This window comes from Oncorhynchus keta, chromosome 23 (assembly GCF_023373465.1).
Source record: "Oncorhynchus keta strain PuntledgeMale-10-30-2019 chromosome 23, Oket_V2, whole genome shotgun sequence".
Lineage (NCBI taxonomy): Eukaryota > Metazoa > Chordata > Actinopteri > Salmoniformes > Salmonidae > Oncorhynchus > Oncorhynchus keta.
The window spans coordinates 37,292,285-37,319,578 of record NC_068443.1 but is presented as its reverse complement, the minus strand read 5'-3'; the positions used below and the strand labels follow the sequence as shown (position 1 = coordinate 37,319,578).

Here is a 27,294-nt window from a genome sequence, read left to right as displayed (position 1 = left end):
TTTGTTAAAATTGCGTGAAAACAATGTTCATTCAACCAGTTTTTGCCCAGTGGGTTATTACAAGACTGCATTGTCCAATTACTGTGGAATAAAGACAATAAGCACTTGTTGTAAAGAAATACTGTGTGTAAATACTGGAGTGATGTATGATTGCTAATAAAATTGTTCATAGACACATTCTGTATACTGCGTCCATGTGTATAGGCTGTAAGTTCATTGAAATGAAGTTGTTTTCAAGTCGTTGAAAAAATGGCCAAAAAATACGTATTTTCACGGCATCTTTGTCTTTTCAGCGATATGAAATATACATATTTTATACGACCTGAGAAATGTGTATTTTCAATGACCTGAAAAAGTTGTCTTTTCAACTTTCAACCAAAACCGAACTTAGATTTGACGGAGGGCACAGTCAATTTTTCCACAACGTTGTGTTAGGTGGGTAGGATGAAATTATGTCATACTGAGTGCTATAGACGGGTTCAAATAAAATGTGCATACTGTACTAAAATCAATACTTAATTGAGGATGGAAATGTGTTTATGTTCAACTCTGTAGTTAAATAATATACAGTTCACTGAGTGTATAAAACATTAGAAACACCTTCCTAATATTTTACATTTTACTGGGCAAGTCAGTGAAGAACAAATTCTCATTTTCAATGACAGCCTAGGAACAGTGGGTTAACTGCCTTGTCAGCTCAGGGATTTTAACTTGCAACCTTTCGGTTACTAGCCCAATGCTCTAACCACTAGGCTACCCTGCCGACCCAATATTGAGGCGCACCTGATTTTGCCGTCAGAACAGCCTCAATTCGTCGGGGCATGGACTCTACTGGGTCGTAAGCGTTCCATAGGGATGCTGGCCTATGTTGACTTCAATGCTTCCCACAGATGTGTCAAGTTTGATGGATGTCCTTTGGGTGGTGGACTATTTTTCAAACACACAGGAAACTGTCGAGCATGAAAAACTCAGCAGTGTTGCAGTTCTTGACTCAAACCGGTGCACTTGGCACCTACTACCATACACTGTTCAAAGGCACTTAAATTTTTTGTCTTGCCCATTCACTCTCTGAATGGCACACATACACAATCCATATCTTAATTGTCTTAAAAATCCTTCTTTAACCTGTCTCCTCCCCTTCATCTACACTGATTGAAGTGGATTTAACAAGTGACATCATAGCTTTCCCCTGGATTCACCTGGATTCACCTGGTCAGCCTATGTCATGGAAAGAGCAGGTGTTTTGTAATGTTTTGTACACTCAGTGTATATTCACTTTAATACAATTTATCTTGTACAAGAGTACAACATTTCAGGTATTTTATGGCAATGTATTCAGTGGTCTTATAAATATGACAATAGTGAGTGTATTAGCATAGATAGCTTTCCTGCTATTGTTGTTATTGTTTATGGCAAGGTAACATTCTGTCATAGATGGAAAATTAAGTCATGGGATTGAAGGGGTTTTGTTTGCTTCAACCCTCTGAAGCTTTATTAAGAGATGGCCTGAAAGACAGACCTAGTTTCAAAACAGTGACCTGTCAAATTGTGCTAAAGGTGATACAGTCCCAGAAACAGCCAGATGACTCACACTAACTAAATGGTGCTTTCAAGACAACTGGGAACTCTGAAAAAAAAACCTGACATCAAATCATGACATCAGTGATCATCAGGTTGAAAAGTCGGTGCTCCAGTTGGATTACTGTTCAAAACATTTTTTTTTAGTCAGAGCTCGTTTTTTTTTAGAGTTCCCAGTTGACGTGAACTCACTGAAGTCAGAAGTAGGAGATTTCCCAGTTCCGAGTTCCGAGTACCCAATTGTTATGAACGCGGCATGTATTCTTCCATTGCTGTCAGTGGTCGTGCCATAACAAGGAGTCTGGGTGGTTGCAGCCTGGTCTCACAGACAAGACGTAACATAATAAATGTCAATTCGGTACTTTCTAATTAGTATGATATGTCACGTTTGGTATGGTTACATAAGACAGTAGCTTACTTAAGACAAAAACGAAAGTGGTTGGTCGGACAACTTGAGCATTTTAGCTGATCAGCAACTTTGCAACTACTTAGCATGTAAGCTAACCCTTCTCCTTCCCCTAACCCTAACCCTAACTGTAACCCTTTCAGTTAACCCTAACCCTAACCGTAACCATTTAACCATGTAACCTAACTCCTAACATTAACCCTAACCTTAACCATAACCCAGGGTTTCCCAAACAGTCCTCGGGACCCCAAGGGGTGCATGTTTTTGTTTTTTTACACAGCTGATTAAAATAATCAACTAATCATCAAGCTTTGATCATTTGAATCAGCTGTGTAGTGTTAGGGCAACAAAAAAAAAACATGCACCCCTTGGGGTCCTAACCCCTAACGCTAGCCAGCTAGCTAATGTTAGCATTAGCCAAATAGTCACCTAGTTATTGTTAGCCACAACTAATTGGAATTTTTATCATATCATGATTTTCGCAAATTCGTAACATATTTGGTTTTGCAAATTCGTAACATATCATAAGAATTGTAATTTGTAACATATCATACGCAATGGAGGGACTGCGAATTTACATACAGAATAATACTAAATGCTCTGAGACCAGGTTGGCAGGTTGGCAGGTAGCCAGGCAAAGGAACAGAGTCTATTTCCAAGAAACAGAGCTTAGATGGCTTTGAAGATTTGAAGATTTCATCACATTTCCAACATTCTCATGAAAACACCAAAGTCTTTGTAGACCAATTTAGAGTTTCTTATCTACTATTGTCATCGTTCTCCCAGTCTTCAAATGAAGTACAACATACAGACATTTAATGTCTTGTGTTTGATTCTATAGATTTGTTAGGTTTATTTCCAAATAGCGGAGTAAAGGAATACATTTGGTTTGAAGGTATTTCGGTATATGAAACATTTTGTATTTTTTGTTATTGTTATGTTGTGGCACCATTTGAAAATGGAAAACCGTTTAATTGAGTTTCTGAGTCGGTCATATCTTACTTACATTGAGGAAACGTATATTAAATGTTGGCATTGTGATGTAGGCATATTGAGCTTGACGGGTGGGCAAACACCAAACAACCCCAAAAATGTTAACAAACAGTCAGATATAAGTTTTGTCCAGAGTCAGGCCTTAGGTGGCCACTGCTAGTCTTCTAATGTGTTTTTCACTCCCATCCAGGTCCAGTGGGAAAATGCTTTACCTGCATGAAGAACATTCAGAGGAGGACTCCATGGAACCCATACTCAAGCCTGACCTCCTCTGTACTGTCAAAAGCCTCTTCTCTGGGAGACTGCAACTCCCCCTGCTGTCCCGCTGACACTCCCCCCAGGACGTCAGAAAGAGGGCAGAACAAGCACAGCCCGTCTCCAAGTCCTCCTCGCTCGGCCTCCAGTTCACTAGGAGCCTGGAAACCATCACTGCCAGCTTTTCCAGGGCTCTCAAGTAAGTGAAATGTTGTTGTTGTTTTTTGCTCTTGGGCCCAATTCCAAACCAATTTATACCTCTTTCCTCATAGGTCTTTCGTAGTCTGGTTATTTGTTTGGAATTCTGGGGCTTTCCAACCCTCTTCTCCCTGTGGTGTGGTGCAGAGTGAGTGGGAAAGGTAGCAGATGAAGGGGGGGGGGGGCTATATTTAGATGTTTAGATGAAGTAGTGCTTTCTATATCTTTCGTGCTATGCTTGCCTCAACCTAAAAAATAAATTACAATATTTTGATACTTTGAAATAGTAAAATGGTCCTAATACAAGTCCTTGCTGACTCCCGATAACATATTATTGGATGCAATATGCACAGGAAAGAGCCCTACTGAATAATTAAGGACATTGCTTGGTTCTTTTGAAGGTCTGGTATGAACAAGCTATAGAAATATCAACTTCATTCTTGACATGACTTCCTCATTCAATGGAACGCCATTTTCCCAATAATGATCTATGACAGCTCTGCAACTGCAACTACAGAAATTAAATGTAAATTACAGAGCCAGCTCCAGGCATAAGCGACATAAGTGGTCACTTAGGGCCCCAGGCAGCTAGGAGGCCCCCAAAGCCCCAAAATAAAAATAATAATAATAATATACACTGAGTATACAAAACATTAAAAACACTCAGCATTGACAACAATGCCTCACAGTCTTTATATGCTTCTCACTGTGGCCATATTGTCTGGCGAGACAGCCATGTGCTTGCATGTTAAGTTGCGGGTGCAGTTTTTATGCAGTGCCAGGGGAATTGAAGTGACTGGGTTGGTAGCTACGATACACTCTCAAACTAGTATGTAGTTCAATGGAATATAAACAAAACTTGATCAATCCTGTTAACGTCAAACCTTTAGAACTGGGCGTTAAGAGTGTAGTACTCTTAACAGTTGGCACTGTGCATTTCTCTTAACTGTATGGATTGTGGCTATGTATAGCCTTTATGTTGACCTAACTGCTGAGATCTCCAGTCATCGTCCTCATGCTTGTTCTCATGGGAAGCATTACAAGATGCTGCTTTCTATCGAAAGCAAAAATATGCCATCATACATGTCCTGCTAATATCCCTGTATATGGTCAGGTCATTTTGGTCTGGTTAACACTGAAAACCAGCTGTGTTTAAAGGGATAGTTTGCCCAAATATAACATTGTTATTATATTTTCTTGGAAGTAGTCCAGGGGCCAGGGGTGACTGCAACCCAAAATGATGCTTTCACTGGCTAATATTAGCGTTGATTATCCTCCCCAAAAATTGTGTTAATTTGTGCCCACTTTAACATTGTCTGAATTGCAAGCCAAAATCAACTTCAGCTAAAAAATAAAAAAAAGTCATTTTCATGCAACAAAAGCATTTCAATTGAGCTGTATTCAATATTTTCTGAAAACAAACCTTGGTGATCTGTTGAAGGCTAATTTGAAACGTTACTCTTATTTACGAAATAACTTTAGAACAGCAGGTTGGTTCAGACATTTAATCATTTACCCTGAGATGGTTGTCTGTGGCTGTTAGAAAGTGGTGTGTCGGTCTCTCCTAAAGGGGTCGAGTAGCTTTTTTCACCACCGTCCGTCCCATTGTTAAGGATTGGTGTTCTTTAATAAGGACACTCATTGACAGTTGCGAGAGAACCAAAAGAGCCTGTTTTTAAAAGGCAACACTGTCTTAGCCTCTACCCGGCTGGCTGTCATAGGTTCCTCCTGCGTCAGATGTTCTGACTCCTAGGTTATTCTGGGGAGCGCGGTGCTCAGCTGCAAGTCGTAAGATCGCAGGAAAACCTTTTCTCTTTTCCTCCTGATAAACAAAGCCCCTCAGGGAAGCGAGTACCCTAGTCACAGATAGAGAGAGCCATCGTGACAGGGCCCATGCTCTTTATAATTCTATCTACCCTAACTTTTTTATAGTCGCGGGCCCTTCATGTGACTTTTCCTGGTAGACTTGTGAGCATGTGAAAGGCAAAATGGATAGCAATAGCGCTGGGACTTAGACCAGAGTAATGTTAAGTTGAGCAGGGTTAATGTTTATACTCAGAGAAATTGAGAGAGGAAGTTATTATGGAGCATAGTTTGAAGTGGACCAGTGCTATGCTCTGGCAAGGGGAGGGGGAGGGGGTGATCTGTCATGCCTCTCGTTCACTGTAAATCAGACGTCCATATTTAGTCGGGAGGGAGGGAGGGAGGGAAGGCCTAGCAGTTATGTAAACAAAAGCCTGGGCAGGCAGGGGAGGGATTGCACTGCGCTAATGTTTGAGTCCATTAACCACGACTATGATCTTTGGAGAGAGACAGGGCTGTTTTCAAATAAAGGACAGGGTCAGATAGAGCGCTGTCTAGCTTTTTCAGGTGCTCTTATCAGAGCACTTTCTAGAGTCAGTTTTAGTTGTATCCCTGACTAATGGAGCGATTAATCCAGGTTTTACTGGCCTCTGCGCTGACCAGTCAGTTTTGTGAGAGGAGGATTAGAACAGCCAAGCTTCAAGGTTGATCAGATTCACCAGGACAGCATAACCAAGCCAGGACATTTCCATTTTTTGCATTTTAGTAATTTAGCAGACATTTTTATCCAGAACAATTTACAGGAGCAATTTGTGTTAAGTACCTTGCTCAAGGGCACATTGACAGATTTTTCACTGAGTCAGCTCAGGGATTTGAACCAGTAACCTTTTGGCCCAACGCTTAATCTCTAGGCTACTTGCCACCCCCAGGACGAAGGGACAGGGGGAACCAGGATCAAACAACTGAGTGAAAACGACTGACGCCATGAGTGAAGCGTGCTCTGAGAGCTCTGAGGAGGAGCGGTCCGAAGAACAGTCTGAGGAGGTGTCGGTCAGCAGGCTTCCGGTCATCCAACTCAAGCCCAGATCGCCAGGCACATCCCCCAAGATGTCCCCCCATGACTCCCCGCGTGGGTCACCCCGAAACTCCCCGCTGCTCTTCAGGAAGCTACTGATGAACCGGAGCATTAGTCTACAGAGGCGCTTCACTCTGGCCCACACTCCCAGGTAAAGACCTCCTTGTGTTCCATGCCTGTTTTATCTGAGCTTGGGGTCCCTCAGGGTTGTGTGACTACCCCGTTGTGTTTCGAGAGCAAACCTTCAAAGGTGGTAGAAGAAAACTCTTCGAGACCCTTTCTCAAGGTGATATGAAGTTTAAGTCAGCAGTGAGGGTTGTTTATACTGCAGCTAACAATTACTTTTGAAAGTACTGACTTGTGCTGTGCTTGAATAGATGCCTTTGTTGTGTATTAGCAGAATTTCCTCTGGCCCGAGGTGGTCTAAATGAGTCAGACAGAGCCTTGTTTCTTTGTTGTGTTTTGCACATAGTAACTGTTGATTTGAAAAAATATATTATGGATTCTTTAAAGTTAGAAGATTTTATGAAATGGTTTTACAAGGTCCTCTTCATACACTAGAGTTGTTGTAATAAACAGATTTACACTCAATATTATGGAGTATAAAATATTTGTTCTCTGGATTTTGCTTGTTTAATTTTTTAAAATCTCACCCCCTCTTTAATCTGCACACGTGTCTTTGTTTTTCTTGTGGACTGACAAAACAAATTAGATTAGGTGACCATGATATTCTTCAAGTAGGACTCCTGAGTGGCGCTTCAGTCGAAGGCACTGCATCTCAGTGCTAGAGACGTCATTACAGACCCTGGTTTGATTCCAGACTGCGTCACAACCGACAGTGATTGGTAGACCAAAAGGCGGTGCACAATTGGCCCAGCGTCTTCCGGGTTTGGGTTTGGCCGGGTTACGTAAATAAGAATTTTGTACATTGTAAATAAGAATTGGTTCTGAACTGACTTGCCTAGTTAAATAAAGGTAAAAAAAACAACTGCCAAGTAAATTTGAATTTAGTCTGTTTTTGGTTGGTCTGCCAAATACTTATTCATTGGGTGCTCTGCTGAGGTGAAAAAAATATAGGCCAATTATGTACATTTGCATTAAGCCTACAACATACTATATACATTTACTGAAGAAGTGTTACAATTGTGTGACCAGAGTTTTATTTGTAGTTCAATATACAGTCCTACAGAACATGGGCTCACTGATGACAAACTTGCCATATTTCATTTTTATTAGTATTTGGCAGTTATTAAGGCAGCTATATACCATTTCAAATATTACATGACATTACATTTCACAACACTTTACCAAACACATTGTGTTCCTTCAGTCCACTACTCTAATAACACATACCTACAATACAAATCCATGTGTACATATGTGTAGAGTGCGTATGTGTGTCTATACCTGTGTGTTTCTCTTCACAGTCCCCGCTGTTCCATAAGGTGTATTTTCATCCGTTTTTTACATCTGATTCTACTGTTTGCATCAGTTACCTGATGTGGAATAGAATTCCATGTAGTCATGGCTCTATGTACTACTGTGTGCCTCCCATAGTCTGTTCTTGACTTGGGGACTGTGAAGAGACCTCTGGTGGCATGTCTTGTGGGGTATATATGGGTGTCCGAGCTGTGTGCTAGTAGTTTAAACGGACATCTCGGTACATTCAGCATGTCAACACTTCTTACAAAAACAAGTAGTGATTAAGTCAATCTCCCCTCCAATAACCTGGTCAGGCCTAAGTTTAAGACTCTCTTTGAAGTGGAGTCATACAGTATACTCAAGTTCTTCTGCGTTGTCAAGTACAGATGTGTTTCTTGACTAGGTGTCTTTTTGTCATACGCGGAGGTTCGTCAACTTTTCTGCTCGGATACTAGAAAGCAACGTGATGGTTGACGTACCCTGAAAAGGCAGAGCCACGCTCATTCTAGTAGGACTTAATGAGGACAGCTGCCTGATAGGGACACTTTTCAAGCCCTTCTCTGACTAAGCCTATTGGTAGGATTCATTTAATGACCCTGTTACGCCATTCCCACAAGTCATAACCCATGATATTGATGCAAATCAAAAATTTACTGTGTTTGTGTTGAAGAGACGAAGCAGCCGGGCCGATTAAAGAGCACTTGACCTTATTTTCTTAGGAGCGAAATAAATATTTTGTCGGGTAAGACAGTTTTTTTCGAACAGCAAAACACTCACGGGGTTTTTTTCTCATATGTTTGTGACAGTGTCTGTCAGGGATGGGTGTTTCCAGTTTATACACCATGTGTTGCTTGTGCAAAGTGCAGTTTAGGAGAACGGAGAAAATTGCACTCATCAACATCACACACACCTTCACAAGAAGTAAGAAGTAAGCACACAGGACTGTTAAAGAGGTGTCTCTGAATTGTTGTAAGAAATGTAACGTATTTCAGCAACCATGAAAAACGTAAAAACCCTGAGACTGTTAACATGGTACAAAACATTGTCACCTATGGTGGAGCTTAGCCTCTAATTCGCATATAAATAAACAGATGTTTTTTTTTTACGGGTTCATACATCTTTATCACATTTTATTGGTGGGATCATTTTGCTCGGGCCTGTGAGTGTGTGATAATAACCAAGAAAGGCACTCCATCTTTATGGTTTATCTCAGATCTGTCCATCTCATGGAAATTTGGTCTTTTTAAAACTATAATTAGAAAGAGGGACCATCCTGTAGGGACAGAGCTTTATAAAGGGCCTGAGCCCCTGAGAATGTACAGTGCCCCTAACAACGAGAACGAAACAAACTGTTGGAGATGAGTTATAGCAGGATGGCTGGATAAGGGGATGAATTAAACAAACTAGCAGTCTGTTGGAAAAACGTACAGACAGGCAGCTTAAGTTTATCAGGGCAGGAGACGATAAATGTTTAAGTTTGAGGGAAATGTTGGAGACCATGTTGGAGGAAACCACAGTAGTTCCTTCCGGTGTAATGTGATGTTTTGTTGTCAAGCATTGTGCTTTTTGTTGATTGCCTTAGAAAAACGGCTGGACTGACAGGCACTTCCCTAATAAAAGTGAGTCACAGTATAAAAAATGTTTTAAAAAAAACATAATTTCTGAGCGATGAATGAAAGTACTGCACCTCAAACTGGTTTTTAGTTGATTGTTAGAAAAATACCTTTGACTGGGTCAAAGTCAGGTGAGGCATCCCTTTTTTCATAGCATTGATGCTCGTTTCATTAGCAACACAATTCAATCATATGCTACTTACTGTATGTTGTTCAGTCCTGTTGTTTTGTCTGGTCTTGAGGATTGTTAAGTGCTGTCCGGCGTTAGCAGGCGTAAAGTATCAAGGCCTGACCCCAACGGCATTCACTTTCAAGTGCCTCCAGATGGTTCAACTCTCCTGCAGTTGCTTTACCCTCTGTATGACATGACATAGTGCAAAAACCCACATCCTTGTCCTTTTACACTGATTGTGCTCAGGTTAATCCTTTTGTTTTGGGGTACGGTTTTTCGTTCTCTGTCTAGGTCACCAGACAGTTGTCTTGAACACAACAGTATCCTGTTTATAGTAAAGCAAGGCTCTGGGTGTGGTTTTACAAGGCTCTGGGTGTGGTTTTACAAGGCTCCGGGTCTGGTTTTACAAGGCTCTGGGTCTGGTTTTACAAGGTTCTGGGTCTGGTTTTACAAGGCTCTGGGTCTGGTTTTACAAGGCTCTGGGTCTGGTTTTTACAAGGCTTTGCACAGTGTTCTGCTAAAAACTACATCAGGGCCAATGTTTGAATCATGTTATGGATCCAAATTGTCCCTCGCTTTTTGAAATTGGACAAACAATTAAACAATGTAATGCCTCTAATTTCCACCAGAGGCTGCTATATTATGTATTGTAGATACATATTTTTGCCTCTGGGCTTATGCTCAGACTGTTGGATTGATGTGTTTCCTTGACAGTAATCCCGTATGTTGCCCACCCATATCGTAGTCACTCTGGAGCCTCATGCAACATACCGTACAACATGCCTGCCCTCCTTTGCTGCAAACCAGCTGCAGGAGATATTTGTTTCATGTAAAAATGATCTTACTGCTGCAGAGGAAGCATGACCATAAACAATATGAGTCTGTTTTCATATGAATAACTTGAGGACTCACAACCAAGGGCACATTCAAGGACATATGAAGAGGGGAAAGATGATTATGCATATACGCTGAGTTTACTAAACAGACCTTCCTAAAATTGAGTTGCACCCCACAACTTAATCTTTTGTCTTGCCCATTCACCCTCTGAATGGCACACATACACAATCCATGTCTCAATTGTCTTGCGGCTTAAAAATTATTCTTTCACTGTCTCCTCCATTTCATCTACACTGATTGAAGTGGATTTAACAGGTGACATACACTATATATACAAAAGTATGTGGACACCCCTTCAGATTAGTGGATTTGGCAATTTCTGCCACACCTGTTGCTGACAGGTGTATAATATCGAGCACACGGCCATGCAATCTCCATAGACAGACTTTGGCAGTAGAATGGCCTTACTGAATAGCTCAGTGACTTTCAACGTGGCACCGTCATAGGATGCCACCTTTCCAACAAGTCAGTTTGTCAAATTTCTGCCCTGCTCGTGCTTTTGGTGCTGTTATTGTGAAGTGGAAATGTCTAGTAGCTGTAGCGTGTAGCATGTAAAAATCTTCTGTCCTCAGTTGCAACACTCACTACTGAGTTCCAAACTGCCTCTGGAAGAAATGTAAGCACAAGAACTGTTCGTCAGGAGCTTCATGAAATAGGTTTCCATGGCCGAGCAGCTGCACACAAGCCTAAAATGCCAAGCGTCTAGAGTGATGTAAAGCTCACTACCATTGGAGTCTGGAGCAGTGGAAACGCGTTCTCTGGAGTGATAAATCAAGCTTCACCATCTGGCATGACAAATCTGAGTTTGGCGGATGCCAGGAGAACGCTTCCTGCCCGAATGCATAGTGTTAACTGTAAAGTTTGGTGGAGACGGAATAATGGTCTGGGGCTGTTTTTCATGGTTCGGACTAGGCCCCTTAGTTCCAGTGAAGGGAAATTGTAATGCTACAGCATACAATGACATTCTAAACGATTCTGTGCTTCCAACTTTGTGGCAACAATTTGGGGAAGGCCCTTTGCTGTTTCAGCATGACAACCTGCTCCCTTTCAATTGCTACCATGGTTATGCACATGCGTTTCTTATTTGTTCTGTAAGAAACATGTATTTTAAACCCTATCCATATAGGCCAATTCCCATGAGTGTAAAGGGTTAAACAAGCAGCATTTGCCAGAGTAGCCTGTTCTCAGACTATACATATAGAATAAACACATGCGCAGAAGCTTCTGGACTAGTGCACGTTAAAAAAAGAACCGGGAAAAGTCTGATCCACAGCCGCTCCATAGTTTAAGCACTCAGACAGAACTCCATGTCCATGACACCTCCCCCTCCCATTATCTATTGGATTTTTAAAAACACACAGTTTTATTGAGCTACTGGGGTGAGTTGCTGCTGCCTCATTTGGAAGCAGGTCAGTCCTATGAGTGCGGCTTGTAGCGGAGCTGTAGGGAACTGGACGAGGCATCCGTAGAGGACCGCAATGGAACCTTGCATCTGGGTTTAGAAAATACCTCTGTCCTCCTGCCTCCTCCCTTCACTATCAGAGTCCTGGTAGGGTTCAGCAGTACAAACCGGCCCCTAGCACCATTCAGACTGCTCCAACTTCTCATCTTATGACCCCCTCTCTCTCTCTCTCTCTCTCTCTCTCTCTCTCTCTCTCTCTCTCTCTCTCTCTCCCTCTCCCTCTCCCTCTCCCTCTCCTTCTCCCTCTCCCTCTCTCTCGGCAGAGTTAGTGTTGTTGTCTGTTATTCCAAGGCGGAGTAAGTGTTGTTGTTTCTTGTTCCAGGCCAGAGTTTAGTCCCAGTAGTTTCAGAAGAGAAGAGAGGAGAGTCTGATATAGACGGTTGAGGGGCCACACACTCCTGGGAGCATTGTTGGGATTATTTTCTCTCTGACTCGATTTTTATAAATTTCTTCAAGGTTTTATTTGAACAAAGAAAGAAGCAGCTTCTGGGCTCTAGAACAGCGCAGTATTTGTTTTAAGGCGACTTTTGGACCCTATTTGGAGGACTCCCGCACCCCTCCCCCTGTCAGTCCTCTGGCTATTGGGAAGATTGAGTTTGCTGTTAACCTATTTAGGAATGCGAGGAGTAAAAGTGAAAAGTTTATCTCGGCTTCTTGCTGTTGAGCAGAACGGAAAACAAGCAGGGAATTTAGCTCCAGACCTGTGCTGACAGCTGATATGAGCCACAATTTAAATTGATTTGATTTGGCCCGTTGGTAAACTCAAATGCTTTCGGAGATGGGCTCCTAACAGGCATCATTCTGCCTTTTTAGGTGTGTTTACACAGAGTTAGGTGAACTTTATCAGTAAAAAAAAAAAAAAAAAGGACACATCCCCACTGCAGGGACCAGATCCTGTAGAACTTTGGTAGCTCAGTTGAGATTTCTGCTTTTCAATGAAGGCACTACTTTATCATAACATTGTTCTTCTTCTCAGGAATTGCATGGACACAAACCAGCCCTAACATTTGCGTGAAAACCTGTTATTGACCGTGCAGAACTTGAATTAATCCCTCGTGTCTCTGCTAGATGCAGTAGGTGTAACTTGGTTCTGCTTTTGTGGACCGATTGTTCTCACAAGGTGTACCATGTTTAGTTTGTAACTGAACAGTACCAATAGACATTGGACATTCACATTCAACCAGGACAGGCCACATAAATGTTGCGGTCCATTCTGTTCATCCCCTGTCATCTGAAGGCTGTTGCGTCTCTGAATTCCACCGGTACCTTTGGCTCTTTGAAGTAGCCGGCACAATGATGAACAAAGACTCTCGCTTCCCCAGGAAAGCTGTGCATAGCAACACCTCCTCTCGAAGGCACTCATGCATTGGGTAGGTACAGTCCTGTGGTGTAAGCTGTTTGTTGTGATGAGTTACTTGCTGACACAACTGTACTGTGTTGTGTGTGTACTGTACAAATACTAGGGCTGGAAATTGCCAGGGACGTCAAGATACGATATTATCACAATACTTAGGTGCCGATACAATATGTATTGCGATTCTCAAAATTCTTGCGATTCTATTATGTATTTCAATTCGATACCAGGATTTGATGCTCCAAACATATTGCTCACTGTATGTCTGCTGCAGAGAGACAAGAGAGAGCATGAGAAAATGAGTTTGATCAGTCATGGAAATAAAAGTCCTGAAAACATGTTGGCTCACTATTTAAGATGAAGATGGAGAACAAGCTGTAGGATGAAAAATACTGGAGTTTTGGCGCAGGTACCGCCAATTGCGCGCTTAGAAAAAAGGGTGCTATCTAGAACCTAAAATGGTTCTTTGGCTGTCCCCATAGGAGAACCCTTTGACGAACCCTATTCGGTTCCAAGTAGAACACTTTTTGGTTCCATTTAGGACCCTTTCCACAGAGGGTTCTGCATGGAACCCAATAGGCTTCTACATGGAACCAAAAAGACTTATCCTATGGGGACAGCCAAATAACTATTATGGAACCCTCTTTTCTAAGAGTGTAGCGCTAGTTAACGCTACCTACCAACAAAACCACCTTTTAAATAGATAGATACATAGATAGATACAAATAGATACATGGAGTCAAAGTATCGATATAATATGGTATATAAATTATAGCACAGTATATAACTGTATCAATCCACCCCCCATCACTAACAAATACTGGACTGTATGTTTGTTCTCTATCATAAGTTGTTTTTCACATTCATGACGCATGACAAATTATTACAGTTTTCTCCCTGTAACCAGTAAGACATAATTCATCATCATTAAATAAGGATAATGATCATGAATTAATCCTTAATAATGATTTGTTATGTGTTGCCTCTTTTTTTACCTGTTGGTTGGTGATACAAAAGGGTTTCTTATGTAGTGGATCGTAAAACCTTCATAAGGTTCTCATCGAGGAATATTGTGGAGAAGTAGACTCCCCTCCAAATCATTGTATCTGTTAACAAAGTTTCACTGCTGAAGAAGTGCTATCCCTAACAGTTCTAACATATTGCACTTGTCTGCATTTGGTTTCAGTTGTATCACTTTGTGCTCACTTTGTGCTCTTTGCCTTTCAGGGAAGTTGTGATATGCCACGGGATTGTTATTTATAGTAACATACTCAGCATTTTAGTTGGTGCTAAAACACCCTCAAGTAGGTGACAAGAGAAGCCAATGTTGAAGCCAAAGATCTGTAATTTGGTGGTGTTGCTATTCTTTGTTTAGTTTCAGCAGTTTTCTGTGGTGTGTTTTCAATGTTTTTATGGAGTGTTTTGGAGTGTTGAGCATTTTGTTATGTTCTAGGGCATTTTGTGATGGCACTGTAGTCTGGCTGTGGTGCGTTTTTGCTATGGTGAGTTTTGCAGTTTCACTATGGTGCGTTTTGTAGTTTGGCTGTGGTGCATTTTTGCTATGGTGCGTTTTATAGTTTCACTATGGTGCGTTTTGTAGTTTGGCTGTGGTGCGTTCTGTTGTTCTGGGTGTCCCACCCTGAGGGCGCTGGGACCGGGGTATCGATGGCACAGCCAGTGTCCATTGATGTCTTTCCTTGGGGGGCGATGGGCCACAGCCAAGCAGAGTCACGATGATCAGACACGCCATGATCCCATATGAGGATAGACCCCTTCACCACACACACACACACACACACACACACACACACACACACACACACACACACACACACACACACACACACACACACACACACACACACACACACACACACACACACACACACACACACACACACACACACACACCATGAGGGTTACCCATGTCAAATCCCAAGCTTTCCAAAAAAATATGTTGATACTGGTTTATTAACTAAATAATACAATAATAAAAAGCCAAAGTTGAAATGACATATAGCCTAATCCATTATTCCAAAATTCGCATTTTCACTCCCCGGCCGTGAGTTAAATAAAGGAGAGACATGAAAATACGATGGGGGAGCTTTAGTAACTCTGTCTTCTGAGCTCAATATTACCCCTTTGCCTCCAAGCAGTCCTCCAGCTGTGATTATGGCACAATCATATGAGCGGATCAAAGACAGAGATCTAGTGCACAGACAGCAGAACAGAACACTCGCCCATAATATGACCAGATTAGTATCGCCACAGGTCTTGCCGCATGTCTTGCCAACCCGTTCCAAAGTGGAGTTCATGTAGGGATTAGGGAAGTCTAAATTGGTGCGATTGGAAACATTTCTATCTACAAAAATTCTCGTAGTCTGTGACAGAGTTTTACAACAGAGTTAACAGAGAGTTATTCCGCAACAATACATGGTATTATTTTATTGTTGTTCATGAGAATAACTATTGTTCATGGTTCTATTTCACTATGTAATAGTGTTGTTCATGAGAATAACTACTATTCATGGCTCTATTTAACTATGTAATAGTGTTGTTCATGAGAATAACTATTATTCATAGTAAATCAGTCATGCATGTTGAATATAGAGTTACAGTGTACATGTTCAGGGAAAGCGCCATATAGGGTGACTTAATAACGGGTTGGTTTATCCTTTGTTTTGCTTGCCACTGGAGCCTGCCTCTCTCTGCCCTACATGTCATAATATAATTCTGCTGGCTTCAGAAATCTTTAGCCCCCAATAGTGACAATCCCTCTGAACACACAGATATGAGCGCACATGCACTCACACACACACACACACACACACACACACACACACACACACACACACACACACACACACACACACACACACACACACACACACACACACACACACACACACACACACACACACACACACACACACACACACACACACACACACACACACACTCCCCGGAGCCGAGACAAAGCAGTCTGTTATATTCTAGATGTGTTCCCAACCCATCACAATAGAAGCTCATAAGCTTGTTCTGGTAGTACCAGGCCACCATTCATCTCTGTAACATTTGGTATCAGGACACCGTTACGACTTGGAGACATCACTGGCATCATTTTTATAGCAGAGATGGATGGGATTCACTGCAGTTCGACACCATTCAAGTCAACTAATAATACATTGATGGTACATTAACGAGGTGCAATGGAAGAGACAGTTATTCGTTCTGGTCTGAAAGGAATGTTTGGATTCCTAATAATGAATTACCTTAGTACATTATGTGTTCTACGTCTATGATCTAGGCCTTAAGGGCCGTAGTTCCCTAGAGGAGAAGGACTACAGACAAGGTCTGGGCGAGTTAGTAGTAGAGATGATCTGTTCTGTTCTTTCTGTCTAGTTTTCAGCGAGGATCTGAATAGGGGTGCTAATAAGAGATATCTAGGGTGTCAAGCGAGGTAACGCAATTACAGGACAACAGTGTCAGTGTCCACAGGTTCCCAAAATAGCCCCCAGCCCAGAATAGTCGATAAGCGCTGCTGTGGCTGGGCACTGTCCATGTGCGTCAATGCTCTGCTCCATATTTTCAGCATGACTGATTTCCCCAATCACCCCCTTCCCAAAGCACATCGATCCAGTCCAGTGTGGCTGTTGGCTGGCCTGGGCCAACTCTGGCTGTTACCGCGCCAAGCCGCCGCTTCCAAGCCTCCCTCCCTGGTTACCTCCCTATTGTCCAGACCCAGGTCACATCAATGAACCACAATTAAACCAGGCCCAGTTTGGGCCTGTCATTAAGACATTGTGGCAAATGTCTTTCAGTTTATATTTACACCATGTCGACTGAGAATTTATTGAATTTATTTAAGTTGAATTGGGTCATATTTTGATGACGATAGCGTGATTGGTTGCAACTAATTTAGAACATATTAGTAAATTGCCTTCAACGGATACGATTCGTAATGTTTAAGGAGGATTTTGTCCTGATAGGTGTCAGAGGGATCAAGCATCTAATGCCTTGCTTTGTAGTGTTCTAACAAGGTATTAACTCTAAGCCCTATCTGTTCAGTCCTGACCTGGCCTCTGTATTGAAGCCTGTTCTGTTCTCTCACATGGCATGTGGTTGTTGCCCTGGGTGTTGTGGAAGTATCAGGGCACCAGGACTTATTTGCGACCACTAGAGGGAGGAAGTGTCTAGCTTTTGCATGGAGACTGGCTGAGCAAAGGACAGTGGTTGGGAACAAACTGTGAGGATTATTCCTCGTTTTGCTATCAAGCACTCATCAAATCAAATCAACGTTTGTTGGTCACGTAGCCAGATATGCAGATGTTATCGACATGTGCAGCAAAATACTTGTGTTTCTAGCTCTAACAGTGCAGTAAAATACTTGTGTTTCTAGCTCTAACAGTGCCGTAATACTTGTGTTTCTAGCTCTAACAGTGCTGTAATACTTGTGTTTCTAGCTCAAACAGTGCCGTAATGCTTGTGTTTCTAGCTCTAACAGTGTAGTGATACTTGTGTTTCTAGCTCTAACAGTGCAGTAATACTTGTGTTTCTAGCTCTAACAGTGCAGTAATACTTGTGTTTCTAGCTCTAACAGTGCAGTAATACTTGTGTTTCTAGCTCTAACAGTGCAGTAATACTTGTGTTTCTAGCTCTAACAGTGCAGTGTAATACTTGTGTTTCTAGCTCTAACAGTGCCGTAATACTTGTGTTTCTAGCTCTAACAGTGCAGTAATACTTGTGTTTCTAGCTCTAACAGTGCCGTAATACTTGTGTTTCTAGCTCTAACAGTGCCGTAATGCTTGTGTTTCTAGCTCTAACAGTGTAGTGATACTTGTGTTTCTAGCTCTAACAGTGCAGTAATACTTGTGTTTCTAGCTCTAACAGTGCAGTAATACTTGTGTTTCTAGCTCTAACAGTGCAGTAATACTTGTGTTTCTAGCTCTAACAGTGCAGTAATCTTGTGTTTCTAGCTCTAACAGTGCAAGTAATACCTAGCAACATATACTGTATATTTTTTTTAACAATACACACATAATCCAGATTAAAAAAAAAATGTTTTATGTAGGATGAGCCATGACTAGAATACAATATATACATAGAAAGTGGGTGAAACTGTCATGCACAAACACGTGGAAATACACACATACCTAGCCATGGTGTAATCTCAGTGCATTAGTCTGCCTGGCCATGCTTCAGGGGTGATACAGTGACGTGGGGACTGTGACTGTGCATGCCTGGGCCAGATAGGGTTACATAGAGGAGGGCTCCAGACCAGGGCGGGGCCGGGTTAGGTTGTGTAGCCCACTCCTGACGAGTCCTCAGGCCACCCTGAGACCCCCTATCACTGACAGATGGCAGTTTATGATTCATACGGTGACACACTGATACCCCACCAGAGTACATGCCATAACATAACATTTGACATCCCTGAGACATATATATAGGCTTTGGCAAGTAACATACTCGAGCAGGTTCGCTCCTAGCTGGGTGACAACCGTTTTGGCTTTTTTCTTCTTCTTTTTTTTAAAGCCAACACGTTTAGCTAATATAATAGGTGCTGTGACAAAACTCTCCCTCCATCCTTTCAGTGTTTCCCCCTGCACTCATTTTTTTTCTGGCATAATCCGATTTGTGTCATTGTTTCCTTTGGCAGTTTATGTTAATAGGGGTCTATGCATGGCACCAAATGTTACTTTTCAACTTGAGCAGGTCCATTAGTTTTGATGTATGGGGATGTTGTTGGCCCACGCAGCCAGCGTTGCGGCGGCCCCAGACAGGCACATCACCATTGAGTCTGGCTCATGCGGGCCAACTGTAGCGTTCCCTAGGTTACTGACCAATGCCTATAGACCAAACACTGAGACAAGTTCTACTGTTCACTCTTGAGCTTTTTAGCAATCAGGTGATTTGACAATATTAAAATGAAGACAGAAAAGGACAGACAACAACATGTGACACTTGATGCTCTACTTTTCACTTGGTGGAATGCCTATTGTAGTCTGACTCGGCTTGTCAGAGTTTGTTACAATAATAGTCGGCATTTAAAAAATAAAATCTAGACCGGTCAACATAGCTCCAATGTTCTGTTCTAGAACCATTGTCTCGGGACAAATGTGAAGACGTTGACCAGACCTAAACACCGGAGTCTGGCTTTCCTCAGACGTCCACCAGCTTCCAGGATTGTGATGTGGAGCCAGAGTCCTCCCCAAGCCCTTTTATAACGCAGAAATTGGAGAGGATAGGAGCCCGGTGTGTATTCACACCACAAGAAGAGGCCAGAAATAATGTATTTGACCTTGTACTTCTAGCTCCTTATTCATCTTCTTTGATTACTTTATTTTTTGCTCTGTGGTGAAATAAGTCCAAATATATATATTTTTTTCATTTATAGAATATTGCTCTGCGAAAAGGCCATCTGGTACATCTCACATCCCAAGAAGGCAGTAATGTTTTTTTGTCCACTAATATGCTCGTAATAGGCCTACCTGCCAAAGCACAAGTCATTGTGCTGATTAAGTCATAACCAGTGCATTGGCAAAAGGGCTCTCAAACAGAGTAAATATAGTGGCGTCCATTTTACATGATTAATGTGAATACAGCAACCCGATAGATAGATATGAGGAAGACACGTAGGGGGTAATTGCCAATAATACCCTGTTGCAAAAGACTTACATTCTCAGAATGTGTTTTAATGTATCTGTTGGCCTCGCTCTTGTTGAGGAGAAAAGAGCTGTTGACAGGGCTGCAGTAGAAATAATGACTTCTTTTTTCATTTTACAGATCGGATTTCACGTCATTCCAAGTAGTGCTTTTGTTATCTCCGAATACTTAGGCAATGAGATGTTTTTGTCTGCTTCATCACTTTTTTTTATTTTATATTTGCCACAACATTTATAGTCGATTCCATACATTATTGTATCACATTCATAGAATTTAACTTTAGGGCTCACATGTGGTCTGTTGTCAAAAACGTCCCGCTGTAAATTCTCCTATTAGGACTAGAGTGGGTCAGCCGGGTGAGGTTTCATATTTTGAAAACATTTACGTTTTAGAGTCAAATTTGTGCAATTCTACACATTTTGCCAAGGGGGTAGAGAAAACGTGGCAGTTTTAAAGCAAGTGTGCTGCCGTTCTGTACATTTTGCCATGGGACGTGATTATGACAAATGTTTGCAGTTTTTTATATGATATTTGAGTGAGAGTGACAAACAAAATCAACGGGAGCCCTACGATCTGTAATTCGACCATGATTACTACAAGTTTAGATTGCTGGCCACTACACTAACTTACCAATGTAAATAATGTTAGCTGACATGGGCTAATTGACTGACTATCAGTGACTGACATAAGAGAAAAACTGATGCACAATCACATTTTAAAATTGCACCTGGTGTATTTTACTATTCTACCTAGCAACAGTAAGTTGAGACCCCGACTGAACTAGTTGCCCATCCCTGGTCAAAACCACAAGTCATTCCTTAGGAAGACCTGTGCCTCAGGAGGAACTAAGTGACCACATCATGATACTCCCTTCCTGTTATGACACACTACCTATCCTTTGGGCAACCAGAAAACAGCTATCCTTCCCCACCTCACCAAACCCTCTGCTACATCACGCCAAAAACGGAAAACGTCCTTCTCCCTACATCCAATCACGCTGCGGCTGCAATGTATCGATAGCCCTGTGTTTGTATTATTTTCAGCAGCTCGTCATATCCATTTTAATATCGAGGTAATACTTCACTTTTTCTGGTCATAGGAATAACTCCGGAAATAATATGTTTACTGTGCCCAATGAGAGAATATCGAAGAATTTTGTGCTCTGATGTTACCTGCAGGATGTTGTTCCCATTAATTACTACATTGATGTATTAGGAGCTAAATTAACTCACACTGCACTCCATAAGCGTTCCAGTCTCGTGGAAGTGCAACAAACGGTTAATGTGTCAGACATTCTGAGGAGCCTGGAACCGTACTCCTTCGGGCCACGCCCCCTTTCTTAGCCATGACCTCACAGTGAAACTTGCTCCCTGTCTAGCGCGCGCGCGCGCGCACACACACACACACACACACACACACACACACACACACACACACACACACACACACACACACACACACACACACACACACACACACACACACACACACACACACACACACACACACACACACACACACGCGCGCGCAGAGAGAGAGAGCAAGGCAGAGAGAGAGAGAGACACACCCTCACTCTCTCATACAGGCAGCATAGGGTTAGAGTGGCAGGCTGGTACACAGGAACCACTGCTTCCAGTCATGTAGGACCACACGGGGACAGGAGTCAATGCTGAGTTTAAGTTCTAACAACCAGATGGAAACAGATAGAAGACGATAATGGTGTTCCGTTTGTAAACCTGAAGAAACCTGAAACATGGACAGAAGTACCGAGACTGAGAGCCACTGAGAACAAATGGAGAAATTGACAGCAGGCAGAGTCTGCGTTCTCTGGCTTTGCTTCAAGAACCCATCCATGTGCTTTTGTCATTGATGTTTCATACCGACGCTGAAGAAATGAACTAGAAGAATCTAGGTGCTTGAAGAGCAGATAAAATGCACATTTCTCCCATTATTATTCTCCCTATGTTTTGGAGCCCGGGGGCATAGCTTCTGCGTTAGAGGTGATAAGAACCAAGGGTGATTGCAGAAGAGTTGGCCCTCCTGACAGAACAAGAAAGAGACAATTGGGTTGTACAGGGATGACAACTTGAGATGACAACCTGGGAAGGAGACCCAAGAGAAAAAGAAAAGAGCGAAAGAGAGAGAGAGAGAGAGAGAGAGAGAGAGAGAGAGAGAGAGAGAAAAAGGAAGGTGAAAAATGAGTGTGCCAAGGAACTGTGGATTCTATTTCTCCGCTGATCGCTCTTTCCAAGCGCGGAACGGGAATGTCTGTGGATCGCCCTGTTCCGTCAACAGGCCTATTGACATCATACAAAAACGCAGGCGGTAATATGCTAAACAAATCTACATTTTGTTGCCTTGCCATTTGTATGCTGCCGTAGAATGCACTATTTGGAGTGGTATCATTAAAATTGATACAATGACTCAAAGTTGAAAGTGACCATAATGGCTGTTGAGATGACTCCAAAGAAGCCGTTTCAGTGATTACAAAGACATATCCCAGATATCCCAGGTTTCTTTATAATCACAGTCCTACTGTAGACCAAATTACATATTAAGGGGTTTCTTTGTGAAATGTAGAACATCTATTTTCTGTGATCTCGATCCATCTAATCACAGCTAATCAATGGGATACTGTAGCAGTAAAAAAATATATATATATATATTTCCAAATGAACTACCCTATCATGTATTCTCCATTATGAGTCTAACTTATTAGATAGGTGTTCAGCTTCATGGGATCATTTTTAAAAAACACATACTGTAGCCTACAGCGATATAGCTTCAAGGATGTCCTCCTACATTAGATATGTATGTTCAACATCAAAAACAGTAGCCTTGTGCATAGCAGTCGAGACTTGAGAACAGGCAGGTCCAGCAACAATCGCCAGGCAGGCAGTGCTGTAAACAGCAGCATAGAAGCGTCTCGAAGCTTCTCCCCTCCGCTATCAATTAGACTGTGTGGGCTGTGGGAGAACAAGTCACACACACACACGCACGCACACGCACACGCACGCACACGCACACGCTCACACACATATATATACTGTATATACAGTACACACACACACTCACGTCTATGGACAAATCGTACAACAAAGCTCTCCATCGACTCTAATGAATCGGGGCTCAAGAAGTTGGGAGATTTCTTATGTCACATATAATCCATCCTCAATGCCAGTAGGGAGTGAGGAAATCGAGACATGAAGACATGTTTACCTTTCATTCCTCTGACCCTTTTCTCATGCCTGATCTATGTTTATCAGATATAATGCAGTACATTTGGGAGTATGGGAGTCAGAGGGCAGGGAAATCACTGGCCTCTTGTATCTCCTCAACAATATCATGAGGGATTTTATTTTCTTCTTCTTCACAATTTGGATAGAGAATGTATTTTGTCCCCCCCCCCCCAAACAAATATGTAGGATATGCCCGAACAATAACCAACAAATGTGTGAAATTCTGGAATGAAAGTACTTGTATATTTAATTCAGTTGGATGGTTTAGGCTTAGAGTCTACTGGAAAAAGCAATCGCACTTATAGTGTACCAGAGCTTTTCCTACCAGTGAGAACAGCCCACTTGTTTTGTTTCACCCTCCTGTGCTGTATGACCACAAGATGGGAACAAGGGGACTCCTGCGAGCTTCTGAATAACTCCCCGACCCAGCCTTGCTCCCCAGAGAACAAAGTGGCTTCCTGACTGTGAGTAATCTCCCGTGGGCAGATCCTGCGTGTAGATTGAAGGGTGAGATAAAGAGCAGTATTAGTTCCAGTTTTGGGGTTTTCTTCACTGGTTGTTTGGATGAATCAGGGTTAGTCGAAGGAGGTGCTTAAACTGCTCTGCCTCGAGTGCTTCACGGAAGGAGGGGGGGGGGGCATTGGCTAAAAGTTTCCTTTTGCAAGGGTGGAGACTTCGTTTTTTTTTTTTTTGCGTGAACTCTCCATTTCTAACAAGTATGAACACAAAGATTAAACACGCAGCGAACCAAATTACACAAGATTTGACTTCTGCGTTAAACAGAGATTAGACTGTGAGAAGCTAGCTGCCAGTCTGGTGCTCTATCATTAGTGGGCCGAGGGCGATCGATACCACAACCCAAATAAAGAAGCTTCCTGTTGTTGTTGTAACCGGTTTCCGCGGGCCGCTTCATCGCCTGCCTTTTATCTGTCTGCTCTGGAGGAGTAGGGCTTTAAGTGTGGCCTTCTGTATGTGGTTGTTGGTGCATATGGACCTGCTTTATAATCCATTTTCCCTGTTGTAGAACCTAGGAACACATGATTTAAATGGTGTTATTTTGCCCCGCGTTCCAGCTGTCTAAGTGAGCAAAAATGATAATCCGTCAAATGTCTGAAAAGCCTTTCATCTATGGAGGGTGTTATATGCTGGCTACCTGGTAATCTAATCCCTCATCACCTGCAAGAGTGCCTATGTCAAATCACCAAGAGCCTTACACTTTACTTGGAGTGACCCTCTCAGCCCAATCTATTCTCATAAAGAAGCGTACACATACACTCACCGGACAGATTATTAGGAATTAGTACCGGGTCATACACCCCCCCCCCCCTTGCCTCCAGAACATCCTGAATTCTTTGGGGCATTCTACAAGTTGTCGGAAAGGTTCCACAGGGATGTTGGTCCATGCTGACGCGATGGCATCACGCAGTTGCTGCATATTTTGGACGGCAGTACATTCATGTTGCAAACAGTCCGTTCCATCTCATTTGAAAAAAGGTGCCCTGTTGGGTTGAGGTCTGGGGACTGCGCAGGTCACTCAAGTAAACTGAACTTGCTGTCATGTTCCAGGCAATGTTTTTGCACTCCTCAATTGTCTAGTGTTGGTGATTGCGTGATTGGAACCCGGTGTGGTTTTCTGCTGCAGTAGCCCATGCGTGACAAGGATCGACGAGTTGTGTGTTCCGAGATGGCGTTCTGCAGACCACTGTTGCATTGGGCCGTTACTTGTCTGTTTTTGGTCTGCTTGTTTGCTTGCACGAATCCTAACATTCTCCTTCGACCTCTCTCATCAACTAACTGTTTTCGCCACAGGACTGCCGCTGACTGGATGTGTTTTTGCACCATTCTCTGTAAACCCTCGACACTGTTGGGCGTGAAAAGCCCAGGAGGGCAGCCATTTCGGAGATACTGAATCCAGCGCCCCTTACCGACGATCATACCACGCTCAAAGTCACTTAGGTGATTCGTTTGGCCCATTTTAACATTCAATAAAACCGTAACTGAATGCCTCGATGCCAACTTTGTTTGTAGGACCGATACATTTTCGTGAACGGGTGGCGTACTTAATAAATTGGCCAGTGAATGTATAGTGTCCTTATGGGTGCATCTTCAGACATAAATAAGCAGAGAGGCTTGTGAGGAGTGGAACTGTAAGGGGAGGATGGATACAAATGAGTCTGACGTCAGATGCCTGTCTCGCAACCCTCCGGAGGCAGGTTAAGATTCGACTACCTCTGATTTACCGTTGAGACTTTCCGCTCTGCTGCGGAAATTAGATACATCTTTTTTTGAATCGTTATATTTTTCATTCAGTTGACTGAATTTAGTTGACTGAGAACACTTTCTCATTTACAGCAACCACTTGTGGAATAGTTACAGTGGAGATATGTCATGCTATATTTTATGTTCCGTATGGTGTTATGATGAGGTGAGGTATGAGTAGGTGAGACATATAAGTGTTGGGTACATCTGCTTCCCTCCACAACACCTTTTGTTTCCTGAAGAAAGCTGTGGTAACGTACTTCAGCTGATGGGGGGGGTATTTTGTGTTATTCGTAGAACCTAGTAGCCTACCACTAGTTTTTTCGAAGATGGGAAAGAAGATAGATATTTCCTGGAATTCCAGAGTGAATCCTGGCGATTCACTGTCATGGTCTGTGAACGTCCAGTTTATAGACACATGGATCAACCTCAATCTATTCATATCAAAATCTCTCTCAAAAAAAAAAACAACAGGCACAGGCTGTACATTTATGCCTATGGTTGATTTGCATACATAAGCAAACCGTCGTAGAAATTGATTTGGAGAAGCACACCATTACCCTTTAAAAACCTTGTTACCAGCCGCAGTAATATGCTTGAGGGAGGCAGACGAGCAGTCACAGTATATCCTCACTTTAAATTGAAGGCGAAAAGCCAGTTGATTAAATCCATTAGTTTATTAAATCTGTTTTAGCCATGCCATCCATCCTCTGTTTCCTCCACCGTTCAGACCCAGCTGTCTGTCGAAGGCCCTTTAATTTCATTTCCTTCAACACTCAAGTAAAAGGCCAAGTTAAAAAATGAAGCGGCAATGACATTTATGCAAGTAATGGCAAGGGGGGGAAGGGGGGAGTGGAAACATTTAATGGGGCCTAAGGATTATTTCTAAATGAGACATTGACACAACACACGTATGAGCTTTGTGTGTCTGCTCGGTCCGCTCGGTGTCCAAGCCGGAGGTTTGATTAATGTGTTATGTAATTTCATGTGAGTAAAGGGTTTGGGGCACAGACAGTTTTGGCTAGTGGTAAGTGAGTGAGGTAATTGAGGGTGCTTTAGTCACGATCCCCAGTATTCTACAGTAGGCCTACTTCCTGGAACAGAGAGTTGAACACATCAACCCCCTCATCCAACTCAACTTGAAGTGAGTGGAAAAGGAAGATATTAATGCTTGATATGTCAAATGTAGATAATATGAAGCCTGGGCCGGTGCTGTTTTTGTGGCCAAATGCAACTTAATAAAATAAAAAAATTGGGGCCAGAAAATAGAAACGCATTCTAAGAAAACATGACAAATTGCTTAGATTAGATGAATGTACTGCATTTGAAACGAAGGTTGACAATTGATTAATTCCATGGCATGTCACATCAATGTGCTCTTGATCAAATAATTCAAGCCATTAACTAGAACCCGAAACACCTCATTTACACAGATTATAAAGTCATCAAGCCTTTTCCACAGAATAGCCTATAACTCATTTCTCTGGCAGGGGAGGTGCCGGTAACAGCCAGGAGAGGACTAGTTGTTATTAATGTGTCTAGAGGCATTTCCAAGCTTTTCTTAAATCCCTTCTTAGTAGGGTGTAATGGTGGGTCTTGGAGATCCTCACAGGCATTCATCTATTCACAGACAGAGGCCTATTTGGGACGCACTCCTACGGTGTGCTGCGGGGGTCATTAGTTACACGCTCACCGAGAGTTCTGTCGCGATTGAATAACTCTTTTGACTCGCCATACTGGATGCTTTCCTAATACCCCCGACTTAACTGTCCACTAAGGAGATCTACAAATCCAAGAAGATGTGAAAAGCTTTCAAAGCCACCCCGTAGAAACCGTGAATGTGTGCCACCGCAAATACTAGACCATTAGCACACATGCGAACGGGCTCTGTGTAAAAGTCGT

The 27,294-nt window shown here is 42.4% G+C and overlaps 1 protein-coding gene across 6 annotated transcripts in view; it reads left to right on the top strand.

The window, feature by feature from the left end:
• The first annotated feature begins 5,723 nt into the window (after window positions 1–5,723).
• pde4ca (phosphodiesterase 4C, cAMP-specific a) overlaps window positions 5,724–27,294 on the top strand; it is a 57,316-nt gene continuing 35,745 nt past the window's right edge. For 4 of the 6 annotated variants that reach the window (XM_035800349.2, XM_052477141.1, XM_035800347.2 and 1 more), the window contains exon 1: window positions 5,724–6,459. In XM_035800349.2, coding sequence (XP_035656242.1) covers window positions 6,218–6,459 — 242 coding nt within the window. In that variant the 5' untranslated portion in view covers window positions 5,724–6,217. Of the gene's footprint in view, window positions 6,460–12,137; window positions 13,245–21,434; window positions 22,220–27,294 lie in introns of those variants that run through there. The other 2 variants (XM_052477144.1, XM_052477143.1) reach the window with 2 other exon arrangements.